At 46.8% G+C, this 14,331-nt stretch overlaps 1 protein-coding gene and 1 pseudogene across 1 annotated transcript in view; one reads left to right on the top strand and one right to left on the bottom strand.

The window, feature by feature from the left end:
• PIGL (phosphatidylinositol glycan anchor biosynthesis class L) overlaps positions 1-12,375 on the bottom strand; it is a 54,730-nt gene extending 42,355 nt beyond the window's left edge. Inside the window, exon 1 of the mRNA XM_065897755.1 lies at positions 12,123-12,375. Coding sequence (XP_065753827.1) covers positions 12,123-12,360 — 238 coding nt within the window. The 5' untranslated portion in view covers positions 12,361-12,375. The remainder of the gene's footprint in view (positions 1-12,122) is intronic.
• LOC136138928 (mitochondrial intermembrane space import and assembly protein 40 pseudogene) lies at positions 5,725-6,117 on the top strand (annotated as a pseudogene).
• Positions 12,376-14,331: the final 1,956 nt, after the last annotated feature.

The following is a 14,331-nucleotide window of genomic DNA, read 5'->3' on the forward strand; positions in this document are numbered from 1 at the left end:
TAGGGTTACTATCAGACACTCCTGTGAGAAGCAGTCTTTAGAATCACCTTTGAATTCTTCCCCATCTCTGTGTCTCTCCCTGTGTCTGTCCATCTGCCTGCCTGTCTATGTACCTTTCAGCCCCAAGCTACAGGCTTTGAAGAGCACCTGCTTTGCAGTTAAACAGATTTAGGACTGACCCTTCTATAACCATTCAGAACAAGTCAGGTTTCTGGACACACTATTTGTTTGGGCCCCTTATTATTTAATCTTATTTATTTTTTAAATTATAGTTGATTTACAATGTTGTGTTAATTTCTGCTGTAGAGCAAAGTGACTCAGTTATACACATATATACATTCTTTTTAAAATATTCTTTTCTATTAAGGTTTATCACAGGATATTGAATACAGTTCTCTGTGCTATACAGTAGGACCTTGTTGTTTATCCATCCTATATAGGATAGTTTGCATCTGCTTATCCCAAACTCCCACTCCTTCCCTCCCCCACTCCCCTTCCCCTTGGCAACCACAAGTCTGTTCTCTTATGTCTGTGAGTCCGTTTCTGTTTTGTAGATAGAGTCATTTGTGCCATATTTTAGATTCCCCGTATAAGTGATATCATATGGTATTTGTCTTTCTCTTTCTGACTCACTTCACTTAGTATGATAATCTCTAGTTGCATCCATGTTGCTGCAAATGGCATTATTTCGTTCCTTTTTTATGGCTGAGTAGTATTCCATTGTATATAGGTACCACATCTTCTTTATCCATTCATCTGTCAATGGACATTTAGGTTGTTTCCATGTCTTGGCTGTTGTGAACAGAGGTGCTGTGAACATAGGGGTGCATGTATCTTCTTGAATTATAGTTTTGTCCTGGTATATGTCGTTTGGTCCCCTTTAAATTGATAGTCTTCAAATATCTGTTAAGCACTTATTTAAAGAGGCTGCTACTCCTGAGTGTTACAGGAAAATAGCCTCCTTCAGAGTTTAGTAACCAGCTCTCCCAGCATGTCCCCGGGGATCTGGACCACATCAGCACCCCAGATAGCTTACGAATTCTTTATTTTCCCAACACACACACTATACTCCCCAAGAATGGTTCTGTTAAGTAACTGCTCTGTATCCTTACAAATGACATACAGTGATGTTTTGGTACCACTTAAATTGCCCTTATGAGCAATTGTCTAGCTACTGGCCCCCTTAATTCAACCCTCCAGCAGATAACTGCATGTGTGCTTTGTGCTAGTTACTTAACTCTCCTGAGCCACGCTTCCTGTACCTGTGCAGTGGGGATGATGGCCGTCTCCAAAGGCTTTCCTAAGGATTATATGATGAGACACATCTACCTAGTCAGGTGCTCAGTGTTTCTCTTCTCTTCCCTTGACTGCTTTCTCTTTCCCTTCCCCCTCCTCCTCTCCTTTCTTCCTGAATTATAAGTCTCCCTCATCATCCAGATCAAATGCCATTCCCTCTGGGAAGCCTTCTGCTCTTTTCCCCGGCAAGCAATCATTTCCAGTATTCTGCTCAGAAATGTGAACTTTCCTCCGTGATCTGATTATTAATGCCTAAATGTCACTGACCTGAAAAGCCACTCTGTATCACCCTGGTGTCAGCACACTGCAGGCACTCCAGAGGCCCCGAGCACAGAGTGGCTCTGCTTACTGTTCCAGAAAACTCAGAAAGGAACTCCCAAGTGAAACCTTTCAACTTTGGCAGGGGTTACTCTAGGGCTAGTTTTGAACTGTTTGAACCCAGATAGGAGACAGTCATTACATTGTATCTGATAAAAGGACTAACCCCCAAAAGACTCCAGAAAATAGCTTAATTTTGTACTGTTCTCATCACAGATTTTTGAGTCAAATAGAAATTGTCAATTTTTGTGATGGTCATTATATTTTAGGTTCCCCTCTCCCATTTTATCTCAAGGTTACTTATCTTCGGTGATAAGTAAATAGTCTAACGTACACTAGTGACGGGCTTCCTAACCTCAGAGGCCGAGCATGTTAGACTCTGGTTACAGTTGTGAGAAACAGCTTAGAAGTGAGGCCAAGGTGTTTTTGGAGCTAGTTTTATTGCTTTGTGTTTGAACTGAGGAACTTAGAACAAGTTAGGGAGTTGAAGTCAGAGAGCATTTTCAACATTTTCATTCACTCTGGTGAACGTGTAGGCACTTCAGTGGAGTAAGTGTCTGGGACCCTCCAGCAGCTCCTGACTGGCATTCTCTAGAACAGTGTCCCCTGGGTGCATAGGACCATCTGCTGGGATGGAGGAAAGGTTTTGGGACTTCTCCTCCTAATTTGTTTACCTTGTCCTTTATACATGTCAACTTTCATTGTTTTAGACTGTACACATTAATTCAGTGGTCTAGCTACTTAATATAATTATAAATAAATATACATATAATGGGAGTATATGTTCAAAACCTTTTACCAATAGGAAAATGTGACCCAAAAAAAGCTTGGAGATCATTATTCTAGAAGGCAGAAAACAAATGGGATTAATGTAGATTTATTTATATAGAACTACATTGTGTGTGTGTGATAACTAATACTTAGTAATAACTAGCAAACATAATGACATTTAATAGAAATTAAATTCACTTTGTAAAAGACCCACATTTACACAGCACAATGTATAAAGGTAGACATTTGTTTTACCTTAAAGATTCATTTATTTATTCTAAATAGGTAAAAAGACTTACATGGTTAAAAATACAAAGAAATAAGACCGTATAGATATTTTTTTAAAAAGCCCCTCTCCTACTCCTCTAGTTACCCATTTTCCTACCCTGGAAGTTTTAATTTGTTAGAATGAGAAGTGGTTTGAGAATCAAGGCATCGTGGACCCAATACCTGGCCTTCCACTAACTTTGTGAACCTGAAGAGATTCCTTAAGTTCCTGGGTTTCAGGAATGCTAGCAAGGGTTTTCCTTGAACATGACTAAGCTAATTCTAAAATGTATTGGGAAGAAAAAAAGGTCCACATTTTCTCAACTATAAAATGGGGGAGTTTAGGTTCTCTACCACTTAGAGTCTACCCAGGAAAAGAGAAACCATATCAAATATGGGAACCCAAACCGGGTTCCCCAGGAGCTGAAACCCAAAGAGCTGGCCACCTTCCATTAGAAGGTGTCCACAGAGCCCAGCTGGAGAAATCACGATGTGCGTATGTGTGTGTGTGTATACACACACACACACACACACACACACACACACACACACACACAGGGGAAGGATCATGCCCCTCTGATGAGCAATTTGAAAGATGGAAGCAGCAAGAGGAGAGGGACCCAAGAGACTGGATTTGCGAGGATCTCTCTCTCGAGCTGAAGACAGACTGATAAATCCTGTCTAAGCCGAGTGAATGGGCATGGGGGCTCTAGAGCCACTCACCCACTTGGTTCATTGAATGCCAAAACTCTCCTAGACTCAGCCAAGGCTTTGTGACCGCGCGGGGCGCCAGTGGGGACTCTCAGAAAGAAATAGGAAAGAGGAGGAAAAGGGGACAGGGCCTGGGTTGGTGGCATACTGGGGAGTGCCCTCCATGTGCGGGCCATTTCATAAACAGTTTGATAACATTACTTTTTTCTATCCTTTTAGTCCTCTGGCTTTCTTGCCCAGCTTTCAATGTTTTCGAGATATATATACACAGATATATATATTTTTTACAAAATAGGGCCAGAGATATGTAACCTTTGAGTCCTGTTCTGAAGTTTCTATCACTCTCTTAAACATAATTCATATTTATCTTGTTTATTTAATTTTTTTGGCTGTGCCACGCGGCAAAAAAATCTTAGTTCCCCAACCAGGGATCAAACCTGTGCCTCTTGCAGTGGACGTGCAGAGTCTTAACCACTGGACCGCCAGGGAAGTCCCATAATTCATATTTTAAATATTACTAATTTATCCCATTCTTAATAAGATGCAGTCAATCTTAAGATCATATATTTTTAGAAATCTCAAATGTATTGGGTTAGAAAGAAAAGAGTAAAATAGATGAGACGAACACTTTTGAGCCTGGATCTAAATTTATCTCAATAAGGAAAATTCTGAATAATTATTCATGATTAAAAAGCAATAGTGAGGGCTTCCCTGGTGGCGCAGTGGTTGAGAGTCCACCTGCCGATGCAGGGGACGCTGGTTCGTGTCCCGGTCCGGGAAGATCCCACATGCCGCGGAGCGTCTGGGCCCATGAGCCATGGCCGCTGGGCCTGCGCGTCCGGAGCCTGTGCTCCGCAACGGGAGAGGCCACGGCAGTGAGAGGCCCGCGTACCACACAAAAAAAAAAAAGCAATAGTGAGGGACTTCCCTGGTGGCACAGTGGTTAGGAATCCACCTGCCAATGCAGGGGACACAGGTTCAAGCCCTGGTCTGGGAAGATCCCACATGCCAAGGAGCAACTAAGCCCGTGTGCCACAACTACTGAGCCCGTGTGCCACAACTACTGAAGCCCATGCGCCTAGAGCCCGTGCTTTGCAACAAGAGAAGCCTGCGCACCGTAATGAAGAGTAGCCCCCACTTGCTGCAATTAGAGAAAGCCCACACGCAGCAACGAAGACCTAGCGCACCAAAAACAAAAAACAAATCAGGGGAAACAAAAAAGCAATAATGAAAATAACCTGATAAGTTCTGTTTTAGGAAATATGGTGAGTCACATGTCTGGAGAAACCCCCGTAGAATATCTGAACACGTGAAATGAAAGGCAAGCATGTTTTAGAATGTATGGCTGAGCTGGCAGGAAAGTAAGGGCTGTCTTTGGAGGTCATAAACAGTAGGTAAGCACAAATCCAGATAGGTAGGGTGGAGCTGAAGCCAGGTCAGCTGGTGGCCTGAAGTTGGGACAGGAGATAAAACTTGGGCACGAATAAGGAAACCTCCACACAAAGATAGGACCCTCAGAAGGCAATACCTACAGTGGGTGAACTAGGGGAAAAACCACCCGAAACAGAGATGGGGGGGCTACTTCTGTGTCTTAGACTTGTTTCTAGTGGAAGGGAAAATAAGAAAAATGTCACCCCCTGAGAACTGTCAACGACACACTCGCCTTCACTAGGTGTGGCACACTGTGGTTTCCAAATGTAGCCACTGCAATAATTCTAGTCCACATGCACTTCTAGAACCTTGCTGCTTCCTATCAAGAGGTGGTATTTCTCTCTTTGAACCTGGATGTGACTTGCGACGGCCCTGACACACAATGCAGTCAAAGTGACACTACGCGCTTTCCAAGGCTAGGCCACAGCAGGCAACGCGGCTCCCCTGAGGGCAGGCCCTCTCGCACACTTGCCCAGGAACCCCGTCACCAGGCTGTGAGGAAGCCCAGGCTACGTGGATTGACCGTATGTGGATGTTCTGGCCCACATCTCTAGCTAAGTCAGGTGATTCCAGTCTCCAGCCTTTGGGTATTCCAGCTGAGGTACTAACCATCATGGGGTAGAGACAACTGCTCTCCGTCTGAAACCATGAGAGATAAAGTGTCACGACTGTTTTAAGCCACTAAGCCTCGAGATAATTTGTTGCACACCATCCGGCAACTGATGTACTTGAGTTTGGGCCCTGAATTTACGCTACCTCTATGGCCTGAAAAGTCTCAGTATAAAATTTTAATTTAGAGTGATCTAAGATGGGTAGTTCCCTTTGCTGCCTGGCTGAAGCAAACATAAACACGAAAATATTATCACCGGGGAGGTCACGGCATGAGGCCGCCGCCACAGTCGCCGTGAGGTTGGAGCGCCAGGCTGCACCATGGCCTACTGCCGGCAGGAAGGGAAGGATCGAATCATATCTGTGACCAAAGAAGACCATGAAACTCCAAGCAACGCGGAGCTGGGGGCCGACGACCCCAATGATCCTTACGAGGAGCACGGACTGATCCTGCCCAACGGAGACATCAACTGGAACTGCCTGTGCCTGGGGGGCATGGCCAGCGGCCCGTGTGGGGAACAGTTCAAGGTGGCCTTTTCCTGCTTCCACTACAGCACAGAAGATGTCAAGGGGTCGGACTGTGTAGACCAGTTCCGGGCCATGCAGGAGTGCATGCAGAAGTACCCGGACCTCTATCCCCAGGAGGAGGAGGATCGATTAGAGGAGACGGCTGTCTCTGAGGCTGCCACGACCAAAGAGGAGGGGTCCAGCTAATGAGGGCCCTGGTCTCCAGCCTCCTTCAGAGAGGATGAACCTCTCCAAGAAAGTGTCTCTCCCCGTGTTGTTCCGTGCACTGTAATGGACAAACTAACTTACTGAGCTGATCAGAGGTCTGGGCCCCTTGACGTGTACACGGAAACATGGGCTGTATGTATGTGTGTCTCACATAACCTGTCGGCGAACGTAGCCGCCACTCTTGGATTCTCAGATTGTCCTGAATTTTGCCATTTTGAAATAATGTGCTGAATAATCTCAGCAACCAAAAATCTTTACCTGGGAGTCTCTTGTGAGTGAGCTGATCTATTCTGATTCATTGTATCCCTTTTAGTAGATTTTATACCCAGTTGGAAAGTGAAATAGAAACAAACATCTTCCTTTAAAAATGCTGGAGGGGGGCATTCCTTATAAAAGAGGTGGGATGATCAGACCTTGAGTATTGGACGAAGCACTCTGCTTCATTTCTGATATATATATATATATATATATTTTTTTTTTTTTTTGTGGTACGCGGGCCTCTCACTGTTGTGGCCTCTCCCGTTGCGGAGCACAGGCTCTGGATGCGCAGGCTCAGCGGCCATGGCTCACGGGCCCAGCTGCTCGCGGCACGCGGGACCCTCCCAGACCAGGGCACGAACCCGTAGTCCCTTGCATTGGCAGGCGGACTCTCAACCACTGCGCCACCAGGGAAGCCCCATTACTGATATATTTTGGTTTCTAGTTTGCATTGAGCTCCACGTTTTCTACGTTTGGAAAACAGAGCTTTGGACCCTCTGAGTGACTCCCTTTGTAAGTGAAGAGAAAGGCTGTTTTTTTCTGTTCTTGTTATCCCAAAAGCCCTGCTTTGGGGTCTGTGTTCACACTGGCTCTGTCTCAGCCTGTTCAGATGCAATGTTCTTGAGAGGTGGGGACCTAATCATTACCAAAGTAGCACCTGAGAGAGGAAACGGTGTCAATTAAAAGGAAAACGTGATTTTTACCAGAAAAAAAAAAAATTATCACAAGTATGGTTCCATGAAACATGTGCTTACAATTAAAAAAAAAAATCACAAAACACACAGGGAAACAAGTCACTCAGAATGAGTTACTCAAAGAGCAGAGGCAGACACAAAGACTGCAGAAATTGGAATTATTAGAAGTAGATATGTGTTTAATATATTTAAAGAAATAAAAACGTCAAACTATGAGGAAGTAACAAGAGACTGTAATATTTGCAAAAGAAGCTCTGTATATGAGAAACAGATGAATGGACAAAATTACTAATCATTTCAATATATATGTAAGGCCTTTATTATAAATCTACTAAAGGACATTAAAAAAGGCCAATATAAATGAGGAGACGTACCATAAAATCATAGACAGAAAGGCTTCACATTGTAAACTTGTCGATTTTTCCCAATATTGATCAACAGAGTCAGTGAAATTCCAATAAAAACGCCAGCAAGGTTCTTCCTTGGGCATGCCCAAACTAGTTCTAAAATGTATCTGGGGACTTCCCTGATGGCACAGTGGTTAAGAATTCTCCTGCCGGGCTTCCCTGGTGGCGCAGTAGTTGAGAGTCCGCCTGCCGATGCAGGGGACACGGGTTCGTGCTCCGGTCCGGGAGGATCCCACATGCCGTGGAGCGGCTGGGCCCGTGAGCCATGGCCGCTGGGCCTGCGCGTCCGGAGCCTGTGCTCCGCAACGGGAGAGGCCACAACAGTGAGAGGCCCGCGTACCGCAAAAAAAAAAAAAAGAATTCTCCTGCCAATGTAGGGGACACAGGTTTGATCCCTGGTTGGGGAAGATCGCACATACTGCAGAGAAACTAAGCCCATGCACTACAGCTATTGAGGCTGCGTGCCACAACTACTGAAGCCTGAGCGCCTAGCGCCCCTGCTCTGCAACAAGAGAAGCCACCAGAACGAGAAGCCCACGTACCGCAATTAGAGAAAGCCCGCACACAGCAAAATGAAGACCCAATGCAGCCAAAAATAAATAAATAAAAATAAATTTATAAAAAAAAATAACATGTTTGGAAGGTCAAAAATGGCAAACACACCCTGAGGAACAACAGATCAGAGGGCTGGCCCTACCAGATACAGTGTTGTAAAAGCTACAGAAGTTAATTGTTGTAAAAGCTACAGCAAGATATTGGCACAGGGATGTCAAACTGACTGAAGGGACAGTATACAGATCAGAAATACACGGAGCTCTGTCATATGAGAGGTGGCAGTGCAGTCAGGAGGGGAAAGGATGGGCTGAACTGGTTTTCCCGACTCCAGTCTTTCCCTCCCAACGGTTCTCCATATGCCACCAGTATGAGCTTCCTAAAACACAGAACTGGCTGTGTTAATTCTCCAGCACATGCATTCTACAACACCCTACTACCTACTGTGGCTTCCTCTCATGTGTATATTAATAGGTACTTCAATGGTTACATAAATCGGAGAAATGCTGGACTAAACAAAATTAAATAGGAATTTTTTATAGCAAGACTTCTCCAAGATGTTGATAGTCTAATAAGGACCGTGCACCTCTAAAGGGGGAATAGCACATCCGGTTAATTTCCCTAAACTTGTCAGGTCAAGGTATTAACATTTTTTTTTTTAATAGCAGCTTGAGGAACTGGTATTTCGTGGAACATACACTGGGAATCAAAATGGTTACTTCCTTAACTGATACAGCAGCAAGGCAATGTGTGTGGGTGCAGTGGTTTAGAACAGGAAAGAGCCACTGGGTCCTGGCTCCTCTGTGTTCTAGCTCTTCACTTTGGTCAAGTTACCTAACTTCGTGGTTCAGTTTCCACAGTTAAAAAATGAGAAAAACAAATTATATATACGTGTAACGCCTATCATAGGATTGCTGAGAGGATTAAATGAGCAACTAATAACAAAATACATTTTTTCCTGCTTCTCCCTACCCCTTAAAACTGGAGATGTAGTTAGAATGAGTTATTCAAATGAGTCCAAGACTTACTTATGCTTTTACTATTGCCCTGAATGGCTTGCCCCATTTCCTGTATACTTAAGTCCTATTTTTAAAGACCAGCTCAAAAGAAAAGCTCTTTGGAGAAGTTTCCTTAATCCGATTGATGCTTTTCCCCATTTTGAGTCCACAGTCTTTTCTCTGTCAATTACAGCTTTCATTATGTTATATCACGTTATTAACTTCCTGTTTTTCAGGTTAGAATAAATCAGGAAGGTGGGTAATGTTTAGTCCGTACATTTTTTAAATGAGTTAGGTATTTTAAAAGTAATTTAAGGGCTTCCCTGGTGGCGCAGTGGTTGGGAGTCCGCCTGCCAATGCAGGGGACACGGGTTCGAGCCCTGGTGCGGGAAGATCCCACATGCCGTGGAGCAACTAAGCCCGTGTGCCACAACTACTGAAGCCCGCGCACCTAGAGCCCGTGCTCCGCAAGGAGAGAAGCCACCGCAATGAGAAGCCTGTGCACCATAACCAAGAGTAGCCCCCGCTCGCCACAACTAGAGAAAGCCCGCACGTAGCAAAGAAGACCCAACGCAGACAAAAATAAATAAATGAAATCAATTTAAAAAAAAAAAAAAAAAAGTAATTTAAAAAATTACAAGAGAAAACAATTTAAACAGAAAGTTGGATTCAGAGGAAATAATGAAAGACAACAATGAAGATACTGAGTTTTAGTATGTGTCAAGGGCGTGGTGTTATATTTTTTACTTAAAAAAATTTTGATTTCTGGCCCCAACCTACTAAAAAATAAGGAGAAATTTATTAAGAATCCTGTGTACCTATAATACTTTGTAAATAAAATCCAGGCATCTTGTAACAAATTTTGCTTATAATTTGATTCCCATAGTTGTAATATGAAACATAAATAAAATTAAAAGCAAACAAAAAATGAGGCCATTACTTGCATATATTTGCAGTTAATATCCTTAATAGCACAAACTGAGAAGAAAAGTGCTTAGATTGAAATTCTCAATATTTATGAAAAATGGTTTAATCTTACTGGCAACAAAAGATTTTGAAGGAAAAAAATGTTAGTCATTCAAGAAATATTATACATAAAGAGATTATTTGTAATAGAGATAACCTGGGGGGGAACCCTAATATATGTATAATAAGGGATGACTAACTAAATTAAGGTTTATCTGTATGAAACCATTTAAAAGGCTATATATCTAGTTCTTATAAACATAGGTAAATACTTAAAATATAAGTTTCAGAAGGACATGGTCCTCACCTAGCTTGTTTTCAGTTTTATTCCTAGGGCAGAGAATAAGTCCTGGCAGATAGACTTTTTTTTAATTAAAAACGTTTTTTTATGACGACTTTTTTTTAAAAGAGCAGCTTTAGGTTCACAGCAAAATTGAGGGTAAGGTACAGAGAGTTTCCATATACTCCCTGCCCTCACACACGTACAGCCTCCCCCATTATCAGCATCTCCCGCCAGATGGTACACTTGTTACAATCGATGAACCTACACTGACACATAATAATCACCCCAAGTCCATGGTTTACATTAGGGTTCACTCCTGGTCTTGTACATTCTATGGGTTTGGACAACTGTATAATGACATACATCCATCATTATATTATACCATACAGAGTATTTTCACTGCCCTAAGAATCCTCTCTGCTCTGTCTATACATCCTCTCATCCGAACCCCTGATCCCCACTGATCTTTTTACTGTCTCCATAGTTTTGCCTTTTCCAGATTGTCACATAGTTGGAATCACACAGTACAAAGCCTTTTCAGATTGGCTTCTATCACTTAGTAATACGCATTTAAAATTCTTCCTTTTCATGGCTTGATAGCTCATTTCTTTTTGCCTCTAATATTCCATTGTCTGGATGGACCACAGTTTATTTATCCACTCACCTACTGAAGGACATCTTGGTTGCTTCCAAGTTTTGTCAATTATGAATCAAGCTTCTATAAACATCTGTGTGCAGGTTTTCGTGTGAACATGTTTTCAGTTCCTCTGGGTAAATACCAAGGAGGGCTACTGCTGGATGGTTTGGTAAGAGTATGTTTAGGTTTGTAAGAGACTACCAAACTAACTGCCTTACAAAGTGGCTGAACCATTTTGCATTCCCACCAACAATGAATGAGAGTACCTTGGTGCCCCATCCTCACCAGCATTTGGTGGTGTCAGTGTTCCGGATTTTGGCCATTTTAATAGTAAGCAGTGCACAAGAATCTTTAATAAATATTTGAGAAATTAATGAAAAGGTAATATTCGGTGAAAAATATAAAGTCTTATAAAATGTGCTTATTGAGAAAAATCTGTATAGAAAAAGAACTGGTACGAAACAACCAAATGGGAAAAGAGGTCACTGGGCATTTGTTAAAAACAGCTTTATTGAGGTATGATTTTTACATACCATAAAATTCACCCATTATATATGTACACTTCAATTATTTCATTTATACAGCTGTGCAATTACCACCATAACCCAGTATCATGGTTAATTTGTTTTCTCATTCCATCTTTTCTGTATGGTAAAGAAGGACTTAATTCTTTGAAAGGCCCCAGTGAAAGCTGGGTGGAGTTGAACTCTAAAATGACCTATAAGATTATTTTCTAGTCTAATGAACTCTCTCTTCAATTTGATACATGCATCTTTCTAGCACAAAGTGGACTGAAGGGTTGATCAGGAATGACACAGCCCACATTCTGTTTGGTCGTTATTCTTGGCCCTCCTGGAAATGAAAATGTTCCACAGGATACTGACTACAGTCGCAGTTCCCAACGCGGATGTAGGTACTGAATGGAAGCAAATGTGAGCTCCCGGATCCTGCTAGCGGAGAGCGGAGCTCGCACGCTGCCCACGCCTCCCAACGCACCTGGGAAGCCGGCCCTACAGCCCTCAGGCTGGGGCCACAGATTCTCGGTGAAGCGCCCGGATAAAGGACCTCCAGTGTATTCACCTGGTTCCCTCCGACAGAGACCCCTCCGAGAAGAAGTCGAGTGAGACAGGTTGGCGCCTAAATGCCTTCTCCGCCCCGGCTCCCCGCGCCCCGCCTACAGCTTCCTACCTGCGGAGAAGCAGAGCAGGGACACCTGGTGCCGCAGGCGGACCAAGCCTAGAACGGTGGGAGCAAAGAACATGGCTTCATCGTCGGGGTGCGCGGTCACCAACAGAGTCCGGCTTCCGCCTCCCGGCAGGCCAGCTTGCTCCGGACTCTTTATTCGCTCCCAGGAGTCCCAAACCCAGAGGAAGCCCCATGTCAGGGCCGCCGCCACCACACAGAGCAGCAGACCCACCACCTCCATGCCCTGAGGAGGCACTGCGCCTGCGCAGGAGGGGAGGCGGCCGCCGGGCCGGCTCCGGCGGGAGACCGGCGCTCGCGGAAACCGCGTTCCGAGTGGAAATCCGTCCGGTTGCCCTACTCCAACGGCCGGAGGGTTTAAGCGTCGGGCGGTGTGCTCTGACACGGACGCCTCCCAGCCCCTCTTCACGGGCTGCCGCTACTTTACGCGGCCTTTACGAGCTCTCGTGCACGCTCCGTTTCAGGGCTGAGCCAACCCCCTTGCCGTCCACACAGTACTTAAGGGGAAGCGTCTGAAAAGAACCTCCAGCATCTTCCGTGCGAGTTCCTCCTGTCTTTACGTCACCATTTTATCACTCATTTCTTAAAACCCGGACTTTCTCGTAATTATCCGGGTGAACACCGACTTTGTTTCTCCTAATTCCGGGATGTGGAGTGGCGCCTTCTCTAAAGGAAAAGTATGCGGTGGCGAGGCCCGTCCGGTCAGTTCCCTGGGAGCGTGAGGCCGAGAGCGCACTTGGCGGGCGCGGGGGCCCGGGCTCCTCGGAGGGGCCGGAGGGAGGGCCGGCATCACGGGCGGGTCGGCCTCGCGCGGCCTTTCTGGCAGGCCCGCTGCGAACGCAGCCTGAGCCTGGGAAGCAGCTGCGCGGGTGGCCGCGCGCCCCCCGGGCCCCCGCTTCCCTCCCGCCCTCAGCCCCGGCTCTCAGGCCCGGGGCGCGGCCTCGCGTCCTTCCCTTTCTCACGCCCGCGGGGAGTCCCGGGCGCGACGGCAGCACCCTGGGTCCGCCGCCGGGCCAAGGGGGTACGCCAGGGGGCCGGGAAGCTCGGCCAGCGGCGGGAGTCGGCCTCCCAGCCTCCGGAAGGAGGAGGAGCCGGAGCAGCCTCAGCCGCGGTCGCCGGGCCGGGGGGTGGGGGGGGCGGAGGAGAGGGGTTGAATCAAAATGGCGGCCGAGGTGGCGAAGCAGCAGCGGCGGCGGCGGCGGCGGCGACTGGAGTGAGCGCCCGGCTCGCCGCGCCGACCAGGGCCCGGGCAGGGCCGCACGCGAGGCCGCGTCCTGCCCCTCAGGCCCGGGGCCGCGTCGGCCGCCGCGCTTCGTCCGCTCCCAGTGAGTAGGCCCGGCGCCCGCAGTCCGGCCTCCGGGCCCCCGCTAGCCCGGGGCCGCCGAGGGCTCCGGGGCACCAGCCGCGGGGGAGGCTTTCCGGCCGGCGAGGGGCGTCGCGGGCCCGGCGGCTCGGGACCCGCCCAGCCGCCGGCCTCTTGCCCTCGGCGGCCGGGGCGAGCCGGGCGCGGCGGGGAGCGGGGGAGGCTTATGGAGTTTGGAGGAAGAATGGGTTGCGGCCGGGCCGGGGCACCCAGGGTGTCCTGCGGGGAGCGGGCTGCGGGGCCCGAGGCGGGCGCGGGCCGGGGCCGCGGGTGGGGCCGGCGCAGGTGGCGGCCTGCTCTCCCTCCGGGGCGGAGTTGGTGGCTGTCCGGGAGTGTGCAAGGGGTCAGGGCGGGTGACAGCGGTGGACAAGTGCCTGAAGAGCAAACTAGTTCACCTTTGCGAGCAAACCACTTGGGGTGTAATGGCGAAGGGAGGGCGGGGGAGACGGTGGAGATCGGAACCCGGTATCTTCTGCCTTTTATCGTTGCTGTTTAATGTGAATTCTCTTTTGGGGGGAGGAGGGATTCGAGAAACTGTAATTGAGAAGTCAGTCTTAGTGGCGAGGAGACTGAATTCTTCGAATTAGCCGGATTAGGTATAGTCGTGTATTAAAGGTGTGGGTGGGAATAGGTGATATTTGTGAAAAGTGTTTGCTCAGAGAGAGTCAGTTTTCTTTTACCGATGTTGCATGCTACAGTGTCGCTTCTCCAGAGTTAACCTTGGAGAGCAGAGGTGTGGGTGATTCTAATCTGTGGGATTAGTGTTTTCACCTGCATCAGATTTGCTTCCCTAAGTATATCCTAATTGTACTGAAATTTACATTCCTTGCG

This window comes from Phocoena phocoena, chromosome 19 (genome assembly GCF_963924675.1).
Source record: "Phocoena phocoena chromosome 19, mPhoPho1.1, whole genome shotgun sequence".
NCBI classification, from domain to species: domain Eukaryota; kingdom Metazoa; phylum Chordata; class Mammalia; order Artiodactyla; family Phocoenidae; genus Phocoena; species Phocoena phocoena.